The sequence below is a fragment of the Chrysemys picta genome, chromosome 17 (genome assembly GCF_011386835.1).
Source record: "Chrysemys picta bellii isolate R12L10 chromosome 17, ASM1138683v2, whole genome shotgun sequence".
Lineage (NCBI taxonomy): Eukaryota > Metazoa > Chordata > Testudines > Emydidae > Chrysemys > Chrysemys picta.
Window position 1 is genome coordinate 26,804,006 of NC_088807.1, and position 19,281 is coordinate 26,823,286.

General features: G+C 60.5%; 1 protein-coding gene and 1 long non-coding RNA gene across 2 annotated transcripts; one reads left to right on the forward strand and one right to left on the reverse strand.

Annotated features, from left to right (window-relative positions):
• The first annotated feature begins 1,690 nt into the window (after positions 1-1,690).
• Positions 1,691-6,492, forward strand: FAM50A (family with sequence similarity 50 member A). The gene is made up of 13 exons (XM_065571295.1): positions 1,691-2,624; positions 2,915-2,999; positions 3,207-3,306; positions 3,644-3,789; positions 4,045-4,121; positions 4,382-4,448; positions 4,709-4,770; positions 4,926-5,002; positions 5,221-5,275; positions 5,738-5,786; positions 5,970-6,040; positions 6,127-6,237; positions 6,362-6,492. Exons 1-13 carry the CDS (start codon positions 2,514-2,516, stop codon positions 6,368-6,370), a joined length of 1,020 nt encoding a protein of 339 aa, XP_065427367.1. The 5' UTR covers positions 1,691-2,513; the 3' UTR covers positions 6,371-6,492.
• A 3,843-nt stretch (positions 6,493-10,335) lies between these two features.
• LOC112060841 (uncharacterized) lies at positions 10,336-15,872 on the reverse strand. Its single transcript, XR_002889978.3, has 4 exons — positions 15,644-15,872; positions 12,682-12,871; positions 11,652-11,825; positions 10,336-11,367 (listed from the first exon to the last, which is right to left on the reverse strand). It is a non-coding gene; the product is annotated as an uncharacterized LOC112060841 (long non-coding RNA).
• Between the last annotated feature and the right edge of the window lie 3,409 nt (positions 15,873-19,281).

Consider the following 19,281-nt stretch of genomic DNA (forward strand, 5'->3'; position numbering starts at 1 on the left):
GACCTGGGGGTCACAGTGGACGAGAAGCTGGATATGAGTCAACAGTGTGACCTTGTTGCCAAGAAGGCTAACGGCATTTTGGGCTGTATAAGTAGGGGCATTGCCAGCAGATCAAGGACGTGATCGTTCCCTTTATTCGACATTGGTGAGGCCTCATCTGGAATACTGTGTCCAGTTTTGGGCCCTGCACTACAAGAAGGATGTGGAAAAATTGGAAAAAGTCCAGCAGAGGGCAACAAAAATGATTAGGGGGCTGGAGCACATGACTTATGAGGAGAGGCTGAGGGAACTGGGGTTATTCAGTCTGCAGAAGAGAAGAGTGAGGGGGGATTTGATAGCTGCTTTCAACTACCTGAGGCGGGGTTCCAAAGAGGATGGAGCTCGTCTGTTCTCAGTGGTGGCAGCGACTGGACAAGGAGCGATGGTCTCAAGTTGTGGGTGGTCTAGTCTGGCTCAGGAGACAGCTCAGGGAAGGTTCTAGGCTGCTTGGGGGACTCCCAGGGGGTTGTAGGCTGGCTCCAGGAGGGGAAGGTCTAAGCTGGCTGAGGAGACAGGTCAGGGAAGGTTCTAGTCTGGCTGAGGAGACAGGTCAGGGAAGGTTCTAGTCTGGCTGAGGAGACAGGTCAGGGAAGGTTCTAGGCTGCTTGGGGGGCTCCCATGAGGTTCTAGGCTGGCTCAGGAGACAGGTCAGAGAAGGTTCTAGGCTGGCTCAGGAGACAAGTCAGAGAGGTTCTAGTCTGCTTGGGGGCTCCCAGGGGTTCTAGGCGGGCTCCAGGAGGGGGAGGGTCTAAGCTGGCTCAGGAGACAGGTCAGGGAAGGTTCTAGGCTGCTTGGGGGGGCTCCCAGGGGTTCTAGGCTGGCTGAGGAGACAGGTCAGGGAAGGTTCTAGGCTGGCTGAGGAGACAGGTCAGGGAAGGTTCTAGGCTGCTTGGGGGCTCCCAGAGGTTCTAGGCTGGTCGAGGAGACAGGTCAGGGAAGGTTCTAGGCTGGCTGAGGAGACAGGTCAGGGAAGGTTCTAGGCTGCTTGGGGGCTCCCAGAGGTTCTAGGCTGGTCGAGGAGACAGGTCAGGGAAGGTTCTAGGCTGCTTGGGGGGGGCTCCCAGGGGTTCTAGGCTAGCTGAGGAGACAGCTCAGGGAAGGTTCTAGGCTAGCTGAGGAGACAGCTCAGGGAAGGTTCTAGGCTGCTTGGGGGCTCCCAGGGGTTCTAGGCTGGCTCAGGAGACGGGTCAGGGAAGGTTGTAGGCTGGCTGAAGAGACAGGTCAGGGAAGGTTCTAGGCTGCTTGGGGGCTCCCAGGGGTTCTAGGCTGGCTGAGGAGGCAGGTCAGGGAAGGGTCTAGGCTGCTTGGGGGGGGCTCCCAGGGGTTCTAGGCTGGCTCCAGGAGGGGGCGGAGCGCTGCACCGGCTGGACACCCCCCGGCTGGGGCGATGTACCCGGGGCTGCTCCTGCTTATCGCTGCGGGTGGGACTAGGTGACCCCTCTCCCCCCCCCCCCCCCCCCGCTCTTCCAACTCTGATGTTGTGAGTCTAGAAAAGGGGCGGAGCCCGGCGGTGCCCCCCCCCCGCGCATGGGGCAAGCTCCGCCCCCGCCTTGCGGTGACCGCCCACTCCCGGCAGCCTCTGCGGCTCCCTCCGGCCCCCCACACCGCGATTTGCATAGCGGGGGGCGGGGCGAGGCAGCGGCTGCGCTGCGTCACTCGGCGGACGGCGCGTGCGGGTGACGTCGCGTCAGCTGGTTGCTGCGGAGCTTCTGCGGGTCCAGCGGCCCCGACCGGAAACGTCGCCGGGATCCCCCCACGTGACCCGCCGGGACACCCCCCCCTCGGGCTTCCCCGCTAGGGCTTCCCCGCCCCCCCCGGCTCCAGTGACCCCCCCCAAGCTCCACCCCCAGCCTCTGCCCCCCAGCGCCCGGGACCCCCCCCGTGCCCGGGACCCCCAGCGCCTGGGACCACCAGCTCCACCCCCAACGCCTGGGACCCCCCCCCCAGTGCCCGGGACCCCCAGCGCCTGGGACCCCCCCAGCTCCAGCCTCTGCCCCCCCCCCAGCGCCTGGGACCCCCCCAGCTCCAGCCTCTGCCCCCCCCCAGCGCCTGGGACCCCCCCAGCTCCAGCCTCTGCCCCCCCCCCAGTGCCCGGGACCCCCCCCAGCGCCTGGGACCCCCCCAGCTCCAGCCTCTGCCCCCCCCCAGTGCCCGGGACCCCCCCAGCTCCAGCCTCTGCCCCCCCCCCAGCGCCTGGGACCCCCAGCTCCACCCCCAACGCCTGGAACCCCCCCCCAGTGCCTGGGACCCCCAGCTCCACCCCCAGCCTCTGCCCCCCAGTGACCCCCCCCGCCTTTCTCCCCATATCCAGGGACCACCAGGCCCTAGGCAGCCACAGGGCCCCTGACTCCCCCTCACATCCTCTCCACTGACCCTTCCTAGGGTCCCTCCTTAGCCCCCCCCCCCCCGGGCACCTCACAGGCCGTGGTCCCCCACCCACTCTCTCTGTCTTGGGGTCCCCCCCACCCCCGACCATGGCGCAGTACAAGGGGGCGGCCAGCGAGGCCGGTCGGGCCCTGCAACTGATGAAGAAGCGGGAACGGCAGCGGGAGCACATGGAGCAGATGCGGCAGCGCATCGCGGAGGTCGGGGGACCCTGGGGGCCGGGGGACCCTGGGGGCTGGGGGTGGGGACAATGGATGCAGAGCTACTGGGGCAGTGCTGAGGTGGGGGGGGAGGAGGAATGGGGACCTCTGGAGGGGGGGACAGATGGGAACCCTACGGAAGGGGGGCAGATCGTCTGGGGGTGGGGACGGTACCTGGGGTGGTGTGCAGCTGGGGCCAGAACTTGGGAAAGTGCAGAGACCTGGGGGAGGAGGCAGGACATGTTGGGCAGACCGGCCCCCCAGTTCCTCACGCCCATGCCCCCCGGCAGGAGAACATCATGAAGTCGAACATCGATAAGAAGTTCTCGGCTCATTACGATGCGGTGGAAGCAGAACTGAAATCCAGCACCGTGGGTGAGTGTGGGCAGGGGACCCAGGAGTCTGGGCTCCTCCCCCCCCCCCGCCCCAAACAAAAAAACTAGACCCCACTCCCCTCACAGAGCTGGGGAGAGAATCCAGGACTCCTGGCTCCCAGCCCCCCTTGCTCCAGCCACTAGTCCCTGCTCCCCTCCCGGTGCTGGGAGAGAACCCAGGCGTCCTGACACACACCCTCTCCCCCAGGTCTGGTGACCCTGAACGACATGAAGGCCAAGCAGGAGGCGCTGGTGAAGGAGCGGGAGAAGCAGCTGGCCAAGAAGGAGCAGTCCAAGGAGCTGCAGCTGTGAGTGGGGTGGGGGGTGTCTCTGACTGCCGGGCTCCCCTGCTAACTTGGGGGGGGCGCGGGATCTGTAAGGGGGGGGGTCATTGTGTCTCCTCTCCGATGGAGGGAGCCCTTTTTAGGGGGTATTTCTTGGGGGAGGGGACCCGGCTCCTCAGGCTTCCGCTGCTCTCTCCAAGGTGGGGTCCCCATGTCTGGGGGCCCTGTTGGGGGGTTGATCCCTCTGTGCTATGGGGCACCGACCACTGGGTTTGAGGTTCCTGTGGGGCACTGACCCCTGTCATTGGATGCTGATCCCCCCCAACACACGGTGCTCTTCCCCCCCCCCCCCCCCCCCCAGGAAGCTGGAGCGGCTGCGGGAACGGGAGCGGAAGCAGGAGCAGAAACGGAAGATCTCCAGCCTGTCCTTCACCTTGGACGAGGATGAGGATGAGGAGGAGGATGAAGAGCAGCTGGAGGAGGAAGAGCCAGAGCTGGAGAAAGAGGGTGGGTGGGTTGGGGGGCCTGGGGTGGAGTGGGGGGCTGGGCTGTAGGGGGAGCTGTGGGGCCAGGCTGGTGGTGGGTGTGTATGGGGGGGTCAGGGATGCTGCCCGTGAGGGAGCTGGGGGGCTGTAGGGGGTGCCGTCGGGCAGGGGCCAGTCAATAGGAGGTGCGGTGGGGGGCTGGGGAAGCAGTGGGAGTGGGTCCATGCAGAGACTGTATGGGGGGGGGGGGGTCGTCTCATTCCCGTTCTCCCCACAGAGCTGCCCCCCAAGAAGCGCAAACTGGGAAAGAATCCGGATGTGGACACCAGCTTCCTGCCGGATCGGGACCGCGAGGTACTGCCCTGCTCCCCCCTCAGACCGTGAGGTACGCGCTGCCCTTCCCCCCCCCCCCCCCCCCCCCCCCCCCCAGCCGGGACCACGAGGTACTACCCTGCCCCCCCCCCCAGGCCGTGAGGTATGCTCCCTGCCCCCCAGCCGGGACCATGAGGTGAATATCATAGACTGACATCAACCCCCCCTCCCCCAGCCGGGACCCCAGGGTAACCCGGGAGTCAGGCCCTCCCCGACTGAGCTGTGTGTCCCGTCCCCCCCAGGAGGAGGAGAACCGCCTGCGCGAGGAGCTGCGCCAGGAGTGGGAGGCCAAGCAGGAGAAGATCAAGAGTACGTGGCCAGGGGAACTGCCTGCCACTGGGTCCTGGGGGGATGCCGGCGGCTGGGCCTGGTGGGGGAGATAAGACGTGAGGGGGAGTTGGAGCCATTAGCGGGTTCGGAGGAGCGGAGGGAGGAGGAGGATTCCAGCTGTCAGGGGACATGGGTGTGTGTGGGGGAGGTTGGATGGGATTGGGGGGGGGTGTTGGAGGCAGGTGGGGAGGCAGGACTGTCCCCTCCCCCCATTGACCCATGCCTTCCTCCCCCCCCAGGCGAGGAAATTGAAATCACCTTCAGCTACTGGGATGGCTCCGGCCACCGGCGCACAGTCAAGGTGAGGGGGGGCACGGCGCAGCGCAAAGGAGCCGTGACTGGGGCGGAGGGCGGGCAGAGGAGCTGTCCCAGCCCTGTGGGGGAGAAGGATCAGGGCGGGGGGGAGAGTGGAATGGGGAAGGGATGTCCCAGCCCTGACCTCCCCCATCCCCCCAGATGAAGAAGGGGAACACCATGCAGCAGTTCCTGCAGAAAGCCCTCGAGATCCTGCGCAAGGACTTCAGCGAGCTCAGGTGGGGGCCGGCGGGCACGGCTGGGGGGCAGGGCAGTGGGTGGCCGGGAGGGGGGAAGCAGTGGGCTGGGGTGCATACTGGGGAGGTGGGTTGAGGCTGGCATTTGGGGGCGGGGGCGTGTCAAAGGAGCTGGGATGTGTGTGTCTGTCTCTGTCTCTCTTTTTCTCTCTCTCCCCACCCCATTCTGACAACTGTGCCCCCCCCCCCCCCCCCCCCAGGTCAGCCGGGGTGGAGCAGCTCATGTACATCAAGGAGGATCTGATCATCCCCCACGTAAGTGGCTGGTGTGGGCTCTCAGTGTCCATGACACCCAAGCCCTGCTCCCGAGAGGGTCAGCGACCTGACCTCGGGGGCACCATCTCCCTGCCAGGTCCATGGAGCCTGCTCAGGTCCAGCCTTGGCACGCTCAGCCCCCGATCACCCCGTGAGCTCCGGGGGGGGGGGGCTCACAGATGGGACCCCTGGGGAGCCTCTCCCAGCCGGAGTGTGGCAGATGGGGTTATTAGTGTAACACCCCCTCGTGTGTGTGTGTGTGTGTGGGGGGAATCCAGGGCTCCCCTCTCTGAGCCCCAAACCAGGAGACCGACCTTCCCGGGGCCACGCTGACCCCTTGGGCTAGTCCTTGCAGGGGCCGGGCTCGGGCTCGGGCTGCAGAGTGTCAGCCAATCTCACCCCCTCGTCCCACCACCCAGGCACCACACATTGATTTTAACCCTTTCTCTTCCCCTCTGCCAGCATCACAGCTTCTACGACTTCATCGTGACTAAAGCAAGAGGGAAAAGTGGTGAGTGACACCCCCCCCCACACCATGGCCCCCAATCTCACTGGGGGGGAGGGGGGGGCTCTAGTCACATTTGGCCCCATGACAGAGAGGGGAGGTGATCCCTGACTGTCATGTTCCACCACCATGGAGGAAGGGACATGCTGGGGCTGGTCAGAAGACAACTAACCTCCCCCAATTCCCCAGGGCCGCTCTTCAACTTCGACGTTCATGAGGACGTGAGACTCCTGAGCGATGCCACTGTGGAGAAGGATGAGGTGAGCGTGGGGCCCCCCCATGTCCCCTAGAGGGAAGAGGCCGTGGGGGAGGGCCAGCCCCACTGAGCTCTTTCTCTTCCCCCCAGTCCCATGCTGGGAAGGTCGTCCTGCGCAGCTGGTACGAGAAGAACAAGCACATCTTCCCGGCCAGCCGCTGGGAGCCCTATGACCCTGAGAAGAAGTGGGACAAGTACACTGTGAGTTTGAGGGGGGTGGGGTGTCTCTCTACCAGGGGAATTGCTGAGTACGGGGAGGGGGAGACATCAGTGCTGCCTGCCCGCCTGCCGTGCCCCCCCCAATAATTCTCTCTGTCTTTCCCAGATCCGGTGAGAGATGTAGCCCTGGAATGCTGCTGTGGAGCTCCTGGCGTTGTTGCTGCCCAATGGTCGTCATATCTCCTTCCCCCCCCCCAATCTCTCAGCCTGCTGGTGAAATAAACTCTCCTGTGCTCACCCTGTCTGTGTTTGTCTTATGTTGGGGAAAATGAGACACCCCCCCACACACACACCCCGCTTGGGAAATCTGCAGGCTTAACCGAAACCAGCTAGATACAAACCTACTACTTAAAAAGAAGAACAGGAGGACTTGTGGCACCTTAGAAACTAACAAATTTATTAGAGCATAAGCTTTCGTGGACTACAGCCCACTTCTTCGGATGCATATAGAATGGAACATATATTGAGGAGATATATATACACACAGACAGAGAGCATAAACAGGTGGGAGTTGTCTTACCACCTCTGAGAGGCCAATTAATTAAGAGAAAACAAACTTTTGAAGTGATAATCAAGCTAGCTCAGTACAGACAGTTAGATAACAAGTGTGAGAATACTTACAAGGGGAGATAGATTCAATGTTTGTAATGGCTCAGCCATTCCCAGTCTTTATTCAAACCGGAGTTGATTGTGTCTAGTTTGCATATCAATTCTAGCTCATTTTCTGTTGTAATATAGCCACCCGCAGGTATTTGTGTCCATTAATTCTTTTGCGTAGAGACTGTCCGGTTTGGCCAATGTACATGGCAGAGGGGCATTGCTGGCACATGATGGCATATATCACATTGGTAGATGTGCAGGTGAACGAGCCCCTGATGGTATGGCTGATGTGATTAGGTCCTATGATGATGTCACTGGAATAGATATGTGGACAGAGTTGGCATCGGGGTTTGTTACAAGGATAGGTTCCTGGGTCAGTGTTTTTGTTCAGTGATGTGTGGTTGCTGGTGAGTATTTGCTTTAGGTTCGGGGGTTGTCTGTAAGCGAGGACAGGTCTGTCAGATCTCTGATGATGCGCTGGAGAGGTTTTAGTTGGGGGCTGAAGGTGACAGCTAGTGGTGTTCTGTTATTTTCTTTGTTGGGCCTGTCTTGTAGGAGGTGACTTCTGGGTACTCGTCTGGCTCTGTCAATCTGTTTTTTCACTTCAGCAGGTGGGTATTGTAGTTTTAAGAATGCTTGATAGAGATCTTGTAGGTGCTTGTCTCTATCCGAGGGATTGGAGCAAATGCGGTTATATCTTAGGGCTTGGCTGTAGACAATGGATCGTGTGGTGTGTCCTGGATGGAAGCTGGAGGCATGTAGGTAAGTGTAGCGGTCAGTAGGTTTCCGATATAGGGTGGTATTTATGTGACCATCGCTTATTAGCACAGTAGTGTCCAGGAAATGGACCGCTTGTGTGGATTGATCTAGGCTGAGGTTGATGGTGGGATGGAAATTATTGAAATCATGGTGAAATTCCTCAAGGGCTTCTTTTCCATGGGTCCAGATGATGAAGATGTCATCAATGTAGCGCAAGTAGAGTAGGGGCGTTAGGGGACGAGAGCTAAGGAAGCGTTGTTCTAAGTCAGCCATAAAAATGTTGGCATATTGTGGGGCCATGCGGGTACCCATAGCAGTGCCGCTGACTTGAAGGTATATATTGTCCCCAAATGTGAAATAGTTGTGGGTGAGGACAAAATCACAAAGTTCAGCCACCAGGTTAGCTGTGACATTATCAGGGCTACTGTTCCTGATAGCTTGTAGTCCATCTTTGTGTGGAATATTGGTGTAGAGGGCTTCTACGTCCATAGTGGCCAGGATGGTGGGTGCCAATGCCTGAGATGATGGGGCGTCCAGGATATCCAGGTTTATGGATCTTGGGTAGCAAATAGAATACCCCTGGTCGGGGTTCTAGGCATGTGTCTGTACGGATTTGTTCCTGTGCTTTGTCAGGGAGTTTTTTTAGCAGATGGTGTAGTTTCTTTAGGTAATCCTCAGTGGGATCAGAGGATAATGGCCTGTAGAATGTGGTGTTAGAGAGCTGTCTAGCAGCCTCCTGGTCATATTCCAATTTATTCATGATGACGACAGCACCTCCTTTGTCAGCCTTTTTGATTATGATGTCAGGGTTGTTTCTGAGGCTGTAGATGGCGTTGTGTTCTGCATGGCTGAGGTTATGTGGCAAGTGATGTTGCTTTTCCACAATTTCAGCCTTTGCACGTCGACGGAAGCAATCTATGTAGGTATGCTGTTCAGAGGTATGTTGGAAATATTCTTTGAGTCGGAGACATCAAAAGTAGGATTCTAGGTCACCGCAGAACTGTATCATATTCATCTAGCTTGATTATCACTTCAAAAGTTTGTTTTCTCTTAATTAATTGGCCTCTCAGAGGTGGTAAGACAACTCCCACCTGTTTATGCTCTCTGTCTGTGTGTATATATATCTCCTCAATATATGTTCCATTCTATATGCATCCGAAGAAGTGGGCTGTAGTCCACGAAAGCTTATGCTCTAATAAATTTGTTAGTTTCTAAGGTGCCACAAGTCCTCCTGTTCTTCTTTTTGTGTAGTGAGTTCTTAAGAGAGTGGACACTCCAGTTTCCCAGTATTACCACCAGTACCACTCGTTATGGGGACAAATAGGTTCTAAAGGTTTATTCATAAAAGGAAAAAGATAGAGATGAGAGGTAGAATTGGTTAAATGGAATCAATTACATACAGTAATGGCAAAGTTCTATGGTTCAGCCTTGCAGAGATGAGGCATCAGCCTTATATAGTCTTTTCCAGGTGTTGAACACCTCTTTGTTCTTACTGTGTCTTTGTGAGTGTAAATCCTCCACTTCATCTAGAAAAAAAAGATCTGAAGCAGGCACTGTTGTTAACTGTTTCAATGGCATTTTGGCCCTGGGAGGAGGAATTTACCCAAATTTCTCCTGATGTTACTGCTGCTGTAAGATTTCCTGGGCCCAATCCTGCTTTTTCCAATAAACAGTTCCTTAGCAAGGAGGGTGGGCTTTTTAACTAGCCCCCTCCCCCCCTTTTCCTGGTCCCATTCCTTAAACATTTTCTGCAAAATTGTGAAAAACCATAAAGACAAAACGCCACATTTATTAGTAATGTTGTTACCAATTAGTTGCTCCCCCTTAACTTCACTGGCCAGGTGAGTTAGATAGGGGAGCCGGGCTTCTGCCAATGCTGCAAAGAGGGTGCTTGCTTCTAACCCCCGAGGCTGTTGGTATGTCTGAAACTTAACATTAACAACATAAGAACGGCCGTACCGGGTCAGACCAAAGGTCCATCTAGCCCAGTATCCTGTCTACCGACAGTGGCCAATGCCAGAAGGGAGTGAACCTAACAGGCAATGATCAAGTGATCTCTCTCCTGCCATCCAGCCCCACTCTCTGACAGACAGAGGCTAGGGACAACATTCCTTACCTGTCCTGGCTGATAGCCATTAATGGACTTAACCACCATGAATTTATCCAGTTCTCTTTTAAACCCTGTTATAGGCCTGGCCTTCACAACCTCCTCAGGCAAGGAGTTCCACAGGTTGACTGTGCAATATTTGCAAAGGAAGGGCTCCTAGGCTCGTCTTGAAGCCAGATCAGCCTCCCAGATACCATTCCCGATGAACGGGACCGGGGGGGGGTCCCAGCCGCTTTGCTCTGACCCCCCCCCCCTTCAGTCCCAGGGGGAGCCGGGCCCCTCCGGCCTCCGCCCCGGACGCCTGGGTCCCGTCCCGGGCAGACCGCAGCGCCCCCCCTCCTTCCCTGCTCCGGAGGCAGCAGCCACCGCCGCTCCCCGCGTGGGGGCCGCCCCCGGCTTTATACCCCCGCCTCGCCGCGCCATTGGCCGCCTCCCGGCGCCGGCCAATGGGGGCGCGCCCCACTGCGCATGCGCCTGCCGGGCCGCTCGGTGCAGAGGCCCCAGGCGGCAGCAGAGCGCGCCGGAGGGAGGGGGAGCGGGGCGGGACCTAGTTCCGCCCCGCAGAGCCCAGGGGTGGAGCCTGGACTGGGCCCCGCCCCCCGGGAACAGCCCTCAGCAGGTTTATAGGCCAAGTGTGTGTCTGCAGCACCATTAACCCAGCATGAGGCCAACGGGGTAGCGCAATACTGAGCTGTGCACGTGTCCCCCCATTTATCACCCAACACATTATTGTCCGGGGGGCGGGGGATGTCAGGGCTGTTTTGGTACCAATGCTTATGTATTTCAGGTTAAAGGATGGAATATTCCCCCATCACAGCCTCAGCCCGACAGCTCTAAGGTGACATCTGCCACTCAGATGCACGGATCATAAACATGCAAGACGGGCTGGTTTAGGGCCTCAGTCCCGGCCCATTAAGCAATGGAGTTTTCCCTGGCTGGCGCTGACAGAGGTGGAGGTTACAGGTCTGATCAGAGATTTGCAGCAAGAGAGGAAATTATTTATATATATATAAAACTAATGGAATAAAAAGGGAGATGACAGTAATGAAGATATAATTAGGAACTAGGAAATGTAGAAAATTGATAAGGGACACAAAGGAGACCATAAAAAGAACAGGAGTACTTGTGGCACCTTAAAGGAGACCATGAGAACTCTATGGCTAGCAGAGATGTCAATAATAATGCAGAAACGGCACAAGTGTCCAATTAATATTTCTGTTGTTTTTAAGAAAAATACATGAGGCAGCCATAGCTTATAATGAAACATTTTACATTCTATAACTTCAGAGACACTTTTAAAATCAGCAGGTTCACATAACTGGAAACCAAGAGTTTTAAAAGAGCTGGCTGAGAAACTCACTGGGCCATTAATGGTGATTGTCAACAACTCTTGAATACTGGGGAAGTTCCAGAATTGTGGAGGAAAGCTAATGTTGTACCAATGTTTGAAAAGGGTAAATGGGATGACCTGGGTAAGTAAAGCCCCCCAGTCCAACATTAAATATACTAAAAACCATCGAAGTGTTTGGTCTCAGAACATAGCTGAGATCAGGAAACCAGCCTGGAGCAAGGGGGCGAGGCTAGTGGGGTCCTGCTGATGAGGTTGTTTCTTGGCCAGGGACTGTTTCACTTTTTCCATCAGTAAGCTGGAAGAAAACATACAACGATCATGGATGACCCAAGCGCTGGGTGCTGGTAAATAACAAAGAGGACAGGCCCCGACACAGAGCAACCTGAATCAGCCGGGTGCATTTAATCCAGCTAGGGACGCAGTGCGTAGGCCGTGCTCCCAGGCTGGGGGCTCTCCTGGGACACGGCGACTGGAAAAGCTCTGGGGGCCGTGGGAATAGGAGCTCCCAGTGCGACATCGCAGACGCCATGGGCTGCACAAACCGGGGACTCACTCGTAGCAGCAGGGAGGTTATTTTACCTCGGTGTTTGGTGCTGGGTCCTGGCTCCGGTGCGGGGACCCGCAGCTCCACGAGGCCGGGGATCTGTGGGAGAGGCTCCAAGAAGAACTGAAGGGTCAGAAACAGGGCCCTGGAGGGGGCCGCTCCATTGGTTGGGGGGGAGGGTGACTCGATCACCGTCTGCAGGTACCTGCCTGGGAGCAAATATGGATAAAGGGCCGGCGAGCACCGGACCCAGGTCTCCCATGGCCCCGGGAGCTGATGTGGGACGAATTCAGCGGCTAACCCCAGGAGCGAGTTCCCAAGGCTGGGGAGGGTTCCCCATCCCTGGCCGGGTGGCCGTTTTCCTGAGAGCCCGGCTCGCGTCCGACCAGGAGCTCGTTCGGGGCAGGTCCCCGGCCCACGCCACGCAGCTCACACTGGGTCATCACGCTGCTCCCTGCTGGTGTTAGGAGCTGTGGAAAAGGACGGGGCAGCAGCCGGGGATCCTGAGGGGCCAGTTGGGCTTACAGCAGTGCTGGCCCCAGGCTGCCACGCGTCCTCGCCCAGACCCACTTTGGGGGGTACCGAGCCGATCTGGGGCATAACTCTGGGACCCTCCCCCTCTTCTCCCTGCCTCTCAGCTGAACTCTGGCCCAAGTTCCCAGCTAAACCTCAGGGCCGCTGCATGCAAACCCCGACATGCAGCTTCCCGGGGTGGGGGGGGGGGCACCGGCTCCTGGCAATTCCTGAATGCGAACAGCAAACACCATCTGGCAATGGCCTGTGGGACACTTCTCAGGGCCAGGAGCTCTCGGCCGCCTCGCTTTGCACACAGAGGCCATTTTGGGCTATGTTCACAAGGTGGCTGAGATGCGCAAGTCCAACATTTAGGCTCCTCTGGGGTGAACAACCGCCTCCACCCCCATAGTGTAACCATTTACATTAAATATATTCCTGGTCTGACGTTGTGACAACCCACATTCAGGCCTCCACTCCCTGTCCTCCATTGAAGTCACTAACGTTCCTCTAGCACAACAGAACGTGAAGCGGCTCGTGTTTGCTGCTCACCTTTTCTCAAAAGTCTCCCCACTGCCCTGGCTGGAGTCCCGGCTCAGCACCCAGAACCAGCAGCTAGTGAAGGGTTGAACCAGCTTTCTACAGCGTTCGCCTCCTGTAGAGACGACATTTTCTTCGGTTCCATCTACTCGGCTCGTTCAGTTCAGTGACAGTCTCGGGCAAAGAACACAGGGACGGAGAGCTGTAAAAAAAGCAGAAAAACTGGCTTCCCTCTTCCGATCTATGAATAAAACGAGGTGTGAAATGATGAAGTCTACTACTTCTAACATTACCAAGGGCCTGGTGAGTAAACGCAGCCGGCCCAATTCACTCACCAACCATTCTGCCTTTGTTGAAGAAATTGGTTAGCTTTAAAGGGAAACAGCCTTTAAACTGCGAAACGTTGTTCAGTAAAACTACCCTCAGCGGGCTGGGTAGATGAACCATCACCACATTTAAATGCTGTTGCTGTGCATTTCTCACTGAACTCAATTTCCAGCCACACGGAGCTGGACACAATCCCCAGAAGGAATCATCGGGTAGGAAACAAGAAAAGCATCGCTCAGCATTTTCTAACACCAGAAAAGGGGGGGAAACGAAGCACTGGGAGAAACCCATGGAACTGTATCATTGCCCAGAGCCAGCGTCTCGTCCAACTGGCACAATGGGGCACCAAACTCAGCGTAAGGGCTGCAGGGGGTTATCGGCCACCGTGAATGAAACTTTCGTTCAGAAAGTGACCGAGCAGGACCTGGGAGACACCAGAGGAAATCAGAAGAACAGGAGTACTTGTGGCACCTTAGAGACTAACAGAGGAAATCAATGATTTAAATCAAGGTTTCCTGCTCGCCCATTAACATTGGCGATTTGATAGATTCCTAGAGCCCAAGGACAGACAGGACCAGTGTGATCGTCTTGTCAGCTGGAGAACGGCCCCACAATCCCCGGAGCGGACCTGCCAGAGAAACCTCCAGTCTAGATTTCTGCTCTGCCGGTGACGTCTCCCTGACTAATCACCTCCACCGTTAACGATCTCCCCCGTATTTCCCGTCTCACCTGCTGCACTCGCCCAACCAAGATGGGGACCAGTCTGGCCTGCACATTATTGGCCACATTACAGTAGTGGAGGCCAGTATTACGGGGTGATGGTAGCCAGGACCCAGGCTCCATTACAGGATGCACGTTATTAGCAGTATTACGGTAGCTGGGACCAGAGCCCCATTACCACATGCTCAATATTAGCAGGGTTACAGTAGCTGAAATTGGGTGGGGGGCTCCCATTGAGCTGGGCTCTGCACAGACCCACAGGGACAGACCCCCCCCCACATCCAGAAGAGTTCCTAGTCCAGAGGTGGGCAAACTCTTTGGCCTGAGGGCCACCTCTGGGTATGGAAATTGTACGATGGGCCATGAATGCTCAGATTCTGGCTGGGGTGCGGGCTCTGAGCTGGGGCATGGGAGGGGGTCAGGGGTGCGGGCTCTGGCTGGGGCATGGCAGGGGGTCAGGGGTGCGGGCTCTGGGCTGGGGCATGGCAGGGGGTCAGGGGTGCGGGCTCTGGGCTGGGGCATGGCAGGGGGTCAGGGCTCTGGGCTGGGGCATGGGAGGGGGGCAGGGGTGCGGGCTCTGGGCTGGGGCATGGGAGGGGGGCAGGGGTGCGGGCTGTGGGCTGGGGCATGGGAGGGGGTCAGGGGTGCGGGCTCTGGGCTGGGGCATGGGAGGGGGTCAGGGGTGCGGGCTCTGGGCTGGGGCATGGGAGGGGGTCAGGGGTGCGGGCTCTGGGCTGGGGCATGGGAGGGGGTCAGGGGTGCGGGCTCTGGGCTGGGGCATGGGAGGGGGTCAGGGGTGCGGGCTCTGGGCTGGGGCATGGGAGGGGGTCAGGGGTGCGGGCTCTGGGCTGGGGCATGGGAGGGGGGCAGGGGTGCGGGCTCTGGGCTGGGGCATGGGAGGGGGTCAGGGGTGCGGGCTCTGGGCTGGGGCATGGGAGGGGGTCAGGGGTGCGGGCTCCGGGTGGCTCTTACCTCAAGCAGCTCCTGGAAGCAGCAGCATGTCCCCCCCGCTGGCTCCTATGCAGAGGTGCGGCCAGGTGGCTCTGCGCGCTGCCCCGTCCGCAGGCGCCGCACCTGCAGCTACCATTCGCCGCAGTTCCTATGGGGGCTGTGGGGGTGGCGCTTGGGGTGGGGGCAGTGTGCGGAGCCCCCTGGCTGCCCCTACACCTAGGAGCTAGAGGGGGGACATGCCACTGCTTCCGGGAGCCTCGGCACACGCGTGCGGAGCAGCCTCCGACCCCGCTCCCCGGCTGGAGAGCAAGGGCTGGATTAAACCGGCTGGAGGGCTGGATGTGGCCTGTAGTTTGCCCACCTGTCCTAGCCTGTCCAGCCACGGGCAGGGGCGGACGACTGAGGGACAGAGAGGGGTTCGGGAAAGAGGCGGGGAGAGAACCCAGGAGTCCTGGCTCTCAGCCCCCCCTGCTCTAACCCACCAGACCCCTCCCCTCCCAGAGCCGGGAAGAGAACCCAGGAGTCCAGGCTCCAGCCGGCATGGGGTGGGGGACACACAATCTCTGCTCCCGGCCCTGCCGATGCCCCTCACAGACACCAGGTGGCAGCAGCACCTCTCACAGAGCAGCCAGGCCCAACACCTCCCCCCCACCACCGCCAGCTGCACCCCAAAGCTGAGCCAGGCGGGGAAGAGGGCAAGGCGGGGCCCGAACTCCTGGGTTCCCTGATCCTTCCAACGTATTTTCCCTTGACGATGATGTTGCAAAAACACCTTAAAAGGAAAAAAAAAAAGTTACTTGGTGCTTCCAGAGTGAGTGAGCCCCCCTGCGCACACCCAGTGCACGCTCATCCCCGGCATGCCCAGTGCACACTCACTCCAGATTTGCACAAGCACCCTGCCTTTGCCCAGCACACTCAGGGCATGCTCCCCCTGCCTTTGCACCATCACCCTCTGACACGCTCAGTGCACACTCACCCCGCCTTGACACACCCACTGTGCCACCTCCTTTGTAGACTTGTGCCTGCACTCACGGGTGCACGGTCAGCGCCCCGCTGGTCACACCCCCATGCACTCGCTCACTCCCCCTCCCTTGCCCCAGCCGCGCAGGCTCACGCCTGGCCCAGGCCCTTGGCACGTGCCCGGCCTGGCTCCGGAGCCGCATCTGGTTCCTATCAGCAGCTCTGGGGTTTTACATTTCAGCTGTTTACATGGCAGGCGGGATGGTGAATCGCGGTGCCAGCCCCCCGCCCGGGCCCACGATTCCCACCCAGCCGCAAACACCCCACCACAGCCCCAGGGCCCTAGGCCGGCCCCCTCCCCCCAACCGGGCCTGGGACACCGGTCCAGCCCCGTCCCCACCTGGCCCTACAACTCCCACCCAGCCGCAAACACCCCACCACAGCCCCAGGGCCCTAGGCCGCCCCCTCACCCCAACCGGGCCTGGGACACCGATCCAGCCCCCCCCCACCAGCCCCCTCCCCGCCTGGCCCTACAACTCCCACCCAGCCACAAACACCCCACCACAGCCCCAGGGCCCTAGGCCGGCCCCCTCCCCCAAACCGGGCCTGGGACACCGTCCAGCCCCGTCCCTGCCTGGCCCTACAACTCCCACCCAGCCGCAAACACCCCACCACAGCCCCAGGGCCCTAGGCCGGCCCCCTCACCCCAACCGGGCCTGGGACACCGGTCCAGCCCCGTCCCCGCCTGGCCCTACAACTCCCACCCAGCCGCAAACACCCCACCACAGCCCCAGGGCCCTAGGCCGGCCCCCTCACCCCAACCGGGCCTGGGTCACCGGTCCAGCCCCCCCACACCAGCCCCCTCCCCGCCTGGCCCTACAACTCCCACCCAGCCGCAAACACCCCACCACAGCCCCAGGGCCCTAGGCCGGCCCCCCTCACCCCAACCGGGCCTGGGACACCGGTCCAGCCCCGTCCCCGCCTGGCCCTACAACTCCCACCCAGCCGCAAACACCCCACCACAGCCCCAGGGCCCTAGGCCGGCCCCCTCCCCCCAACCGGGCCTGGGACACCGGTCCAGCCCCGTCCCCGCCTGGCCCTACAACTCCCACCCAGCCACAAACACCCCACCACAGCCCCAGGGCCCTAGGCCGGCCCCCTCCCCCCAACCGGGCCTGGGACACCGGTCCAGCCCCGTCCCCGCCTGGCCCTACAACTCCCACCCAGCCGCAAACACCCCACCACAGCCCCAGGGCCCTAGGCCGGCCCCCTCACCCCAACCGGGCCTGGGTCACCGGTCCAGCCCCCCCACACCAGCCCCCTCCCCGCCTGGCCCTACAACTCCCACCCAGCCGCAAACACCCCACCACAGCCCCAGGGCCCTAGGCCGGCCCCCCTCACCCCAACCGGGCCTGGGACACCGGTCCAGCCCCCCCACACCAGCCCCCCACCCGGGCCCACGATTCCCACCCAGCCACAAACACCCCACCACAGCCCCAGGGCCCTAGGCCGGCCCCCTCACCCCAACCGGGCCTGGGACACCGGTCCAGCCCCCCCACACCAGCCCCCTCCCCGCCTGGCCCTACAACTCCCACCCAGCCACAAACACCCCACCACAGCCCCAGGGCCCAAGGCTGGCCCCCTCCCCCCAACCGGGCCTGGGACACCGGTCCAGCCCCCCCACACCAGCCCCCTCCCCGCCTGGCCCTACAACTCCCACCCAGCCGCAAACACCCCACCACAGCCCCAGGCCGGCCCCCTCCCCCCAACCGGGCCTGGGACACCGGTCCAGCCCTCCCCCACACACACACCAGGCCCCAGACGCCAACCCAGCCCCCCAACCACTGACACCCCCCATGGTGAGTCACAGGCAGTGAATGAGCAAAATGTTTTTTTATAGCAAAAGAGGAAACTGCCAGTAAGAGACGAGCTGGGCGGGGGGGCAGGGCTGGGGGGACAGGCAGAGATGGGGACTCTGTGCCCCCTGACTGGCACCCCAGCACCCCCATCCCTCCAGTTCTGTCCTCTCCCCCCACCCACCCTGCTAGCTGCCCCATCCCATCCCCCTCCCATGCCCAGCGCCCCCCATCCCCCCCAGCTCTGTCCTCTCCCCCCACCCACCCTGCTAGCTGCCCCATCCCTTTCTCCCTCTGTGCCCAAAGCTCCCCTTTCCCCCCCGGCTCTGTCCTCTCCCCCCTGCCCCACCGCTGGCTGCCCTGGCCCTTCCCCCTCCCCGTGCCCATGGGGCGTTGCCATGGCGTCCATCCTCTGTCTCCTCTCTCTGTCACCATGGAAACGCGCCCGGGTGCAGCGGTGGCAGCATGTGCTGATCCCCCCTTCCCCACCCTGAAATGGGGGGGCCTCCAGGGAGGGGGAGGAACAAGGGGGAGAGTGGATCAGTGGGGGGCCTGGGTTTGGGGGGGAGGGAGCTCCTCAGGTGGACCCCTGGGCTTGGATCTCCTCAGAAGGGGGCGCCAGATGGGCTAGCAGGGGCTGCAGATTGGGAGTGAGGGGCAGGGCTGGGCTAGCAGGGGCTGCGGGTCGGGAGTGAGGGGCACCGGCAGAGCGGGGGGTGGGGCTGGGCTGGGCTAGCAGGGGCCTGCGGCTCAGGAGTGAGGGGAACTGGGAGAAGGGGGGGGCTGGGCTAGCAGGGGCTGCAGGTTGGGAGTGAGGGGCACCGGCAGGGCTGGGCTAGCAGGGGGCTGCGGGTCGGGAGTGAGGGGCACCGGCAGGGCTGTGGGGTGGCAGGGCCGGGCTAGCAGGGGGCTGCAGGTTGGGAGTGAGGGGCACTGGCAGATTCATTCACTGACTCCCAACCTCCCCATCGAAGCCACTCCCCTCACAGAGCTGGGGACAGAACCCAGGAGTCCTGCCAGGCCCTAACCCACCTCCACCTCTTTTCTGCCCAGGTGAGTCTAGGAGGGGAAACCAGGATCCCGCTCTCTGCCTATCGGGCTGCCAGTGGCTTCCATGGGATTGTGCCCCACGGCAGTTGGGATAGCACCCCCTGGACATAGTCCCAGCCTGCGTGGGAGTCCCACGCTCAGTGGACAGGCTGTGTGATGAGGCCTTGCACACTCAAAGGGCAGTGTGTCCGGGTGTCTGAATCCCTTGCACACCCAGGTGACAGGGTGTGCATGAAAAGGCCTTGCCCCTATGTGGTGTATATAAGTCCCTTGCACACGTAGGGTGTGTGAGTCCCTCGCATGTTCAGCAGACAGTATGTGTGAAAATGCCTCACACCCTCAGTGTGCAAGTGAGTGAAAGCCCCTCGTACACTCACGGCACCAGGGGAGTGTGACTGCCTTGCACGGTCACAGTGTGTGCAAGCCCCTTGCACACCCAGATAGCAGGATGTGTGAAAACACTTCGCACACACAGTCTGTGCAAGAGATCTCCTTGCACAGCCGAAATGCAGGGTGCGTGGGGACAGGCCTTGCACACTCCGGGCACGCGCGAGCCCCTTGCACACTCCGGGCACGCGCGAGCCCCTTGCACACTCGCCCCCCTGTGGCTCCAGCCAGCGACCGCTGGGCTGCAATGAATGATCGGGCTGATCCATTCCTGCAGCGGGGGGAGGGCTCAGGGGATTGCGGGGGTGGGGGACTCGCCTGGCCGCCCCATCTCCCGAGGGGGGTCCTGGGGGGAGCAGAG